This window comes from Chiloscyllium plagiosum, chromosome 1, assembly GCF_004010195.1.
Source record: "Chiloscyllium plagiosum isolate BGI_BamShark_2017 chromosome 1, ASM401019v2, whole genome shotgun sequence".
NCBI classification, from domain to species: Eukaryota; Metazoa; Chordata; class Chondrichthyes; order Orectolobiformes; family Hemiscylliidae; genus Chiloscyllium; species Chiloscyllium plagiosum.
Window position 1 is genome coordinate 97,405,860 of NC_057710.1, and position 2,630 is coordinate 97,408,489.

General features: G+C 43.6%; 1 protein-coding gene across 2 annotated transcripts in view; it reads right to left on the minus strand.

Moving 5' to 3' along the window:
- The window catches only part of lias (lipoic acid synthetase), a 114,471-nt gene extending 113,147 nt beyond the window's left edge, over nt 1-1,324 (minus strand). Inside the window, exon 1 of one of the 2 annotated variants that reach the window (XM_043692795.1) lies at nt 1,154-1,297. In XM_043692795.1, the coding sequence (XP_043548730.1) occupies nt 1,154-1,207 (54 nt within the window). In that variant the 5' untranslated portion in view covers nt 1,208-1,297. Of the gene's footprint in view, nt 1-1,153 lie in introns of both variants that reach the window. The other variant, XM_043692803.1, reaches the window with a different exon arrangement.
- Between the last annotated feature and the right edge of the window lie 1,306 nt (nt 1,325-2,630).

Below are 2,630 nucleotides of genomic sequence, written 5' to 3' on the forward strand. Positions count from 1 at the left end.
GAGAGGCTGAACAGGTTGGGCTGTTTTCCCTGGAGCGTCGGAGGCTGAGGGGTGACCTTCTAGAAGTTTACAAAATTATGAGGGGCATGGTAGGGTAAATAGACAAAGTATTTTCCCTGGGGTCGGGGAATCCAGAACTAGAGGGCATAGGTTTAGGGTGAGAGGGGAAAGATATAAAAGAGACCTACGGGGCAACTTTTTCATACAGAGGGTGGTACGTGTATGCAATGAGCTGCCAGAGGAAGTGGTGGAGGCTGGTACAATTGCAACATTTAAGAGGCATTGGGCGGGTATATGAATAGGAAGGGTTTGGAGCGATATGGGCCGGGTGCTGGCAGGTGGGACTAGATTGGGTTGGGATATCTGGTTGGCATGGACGGGTTGGACCGAAGGGTCTGTTTCCATGCTGTATATCTCTATGACTCTAGTTCAAGGCAGCAGCTCATCACCTTCTCAAGGGCATCTATGGATGAGCAGTAACTGATCAAAGCAGTGATGTCCACATTCCATAAATGACTTGAAAGAAAAAGTAAAATTTCTGAAGAATGGTTTCATTAAGTCCAATAAATTAGTTAAGCATAATTTCCCATTGAAGGGTCGGGTCTGCAAATGCTGGGGGTAGTGATCTGAGTGTGGGTGTCAGGTCAGAGCCTGGGAATGTAACAAATCGCTGGGGAGCAGGATAGTTGGGGCTCTGAATATAGGTTTCATATTTTATCTGGAGTTTGTCTATCTATTTAATTGTCTAACTTTTCCTGGGAAATTGTTTTTCCTAAACCCTGGGAAACAGCCGAAGCTTCCGATTTTTGGAAGGCATTAAATTCCTGGATAAGTCCTTCGGGGTCTGCGCTGGAGATTCAGCAGCTCCCCGTACCCTGGAAAAACGGGGGAAATGTCTCTCTTACTTCCTTAGCTTTTATCTTTCTAAATATTGCAAACATTAGATTTTTGTTTTAAATACTGGCAAAGTTATGAAGTGAAAGATCAGTATTCGGCCTCAGTAGAACTCTTGTTACGTTTCTGAATGATACTTTACAAAGGAATGGCCACAAAATCCAGCTCCACTATCAACACCCACACCAGTCTTTCACACTCTATCCCTCACATCACCTTGACCCGTCCCTGTGATTATAATGGACCCAGCCTCACTTACCTGACACAGCCGTAGGCCAGTCGCCGAGCAACAGCCCACCTGCAGCAGCTTCATGTCGTCCTCTGTCTCAATGAGAGACACCGACACCGCCACTGCCGGCAGTACCTCCAGCGACAGCGGCGCCCTCTGGTCTGAACGGGGAGCAGCAGCCGGAGCTGCCGTGTGGGCTGGCTAGCCTGTGGTAAAAACAATGACAGCAGATGCTGGAAATCAGATTCTGGACTGGTGGTGCTGGAAGAGCACAGCAGTTCAGGCAGCATCCGAGGAGCAGTAAAATCTGTGTTGTGTTGCTTAACTGCTTATATAACATATAATGTGATCATTTTTGTCAGATAACCATAGTCACTGCATTTTCTTAAATGTTTCACGTGCAGGCAAAGACATTAAGAAGGAGTTTATTTTTACCTTTCACATTCACCCTGTAGTTATTTTGGATTGCAGTACAGTCCATTATTGACAATACAGTACCAAATGTATCAGAAACACTTATGCAAAAAAAGACTTATGTGACGTTCATTAACCCAGGAATGTGTAGGCTGGAGGTGTTAATGCAGGGTTATGTGGCTAGTGGGTCTGGGTGGGACACTCTTCGGAGGGTCAGTGCAAACTCGATGGGCCAAATGACCACTGTATGAACTGTAGGGATTTCATGATTCATAGACAAGAAACAAACTACCGACTATAAATAAGTAAATGGATGCAGTAGGCTATACTAAATGGAACAATGTAAAAGATGTTGTTAAACTTGAAAGGGTTCAGGAAAGATTTACAACGACGTTGCTGGGATTGGAGCAGTTGAGTTACAGGAAGAGGCTGAATAGGCTGAGGCTATTTTTCCTGGAGCATTGGAGGCTGAGGGGTGACCTTATAGAGGTTTTTGAAATCATGAGGAGCATGGATTGGGTAAATAGCCAAGGTCCTTTTCTCGCAGGGTAGGGGAGTCCAAAACTAGACGGTACAGGTTTAAGGTGAGATGGGAAAGATTTAAAACAACCAGAGGGGCAATTTTTTTTTGTGCAGAGGATGGTGCGTGTATGAACAAGTTACTAGAGGAATGGTGGAGGCAGGTACATTTGCAACATTTAAAAGGAATCTGGATAGATATATGAATTAGAAGGGTTTAAGATGGATATGGGTCAAATGCTGGCAAGTGAAATGAGATCAGTTTAGGATAAGTTGGACTGAAAGGTCATTTTTATGCTATATAACTTTGTGACTCTTTAAGAAGGGAAATCATGTTTTTCCGGTTTGATTTTCATTTGAATCAAATTGTTAACTACGCAACCACATTCCTAACATCCACCAAACACAAGCATGTATCCTTTCCTCTTCCAAAAAAGCCCACACTTTATGCATGTATCACTTTAATAATGCTCTTTAAGTGGCATCATTGTTAGGTGCATTTTCAGCTATTTTTCTTCCTCATTGTGACACTTCCTTCTCAGCAATTTTGTATTTTTCCCTACCAACACTTATT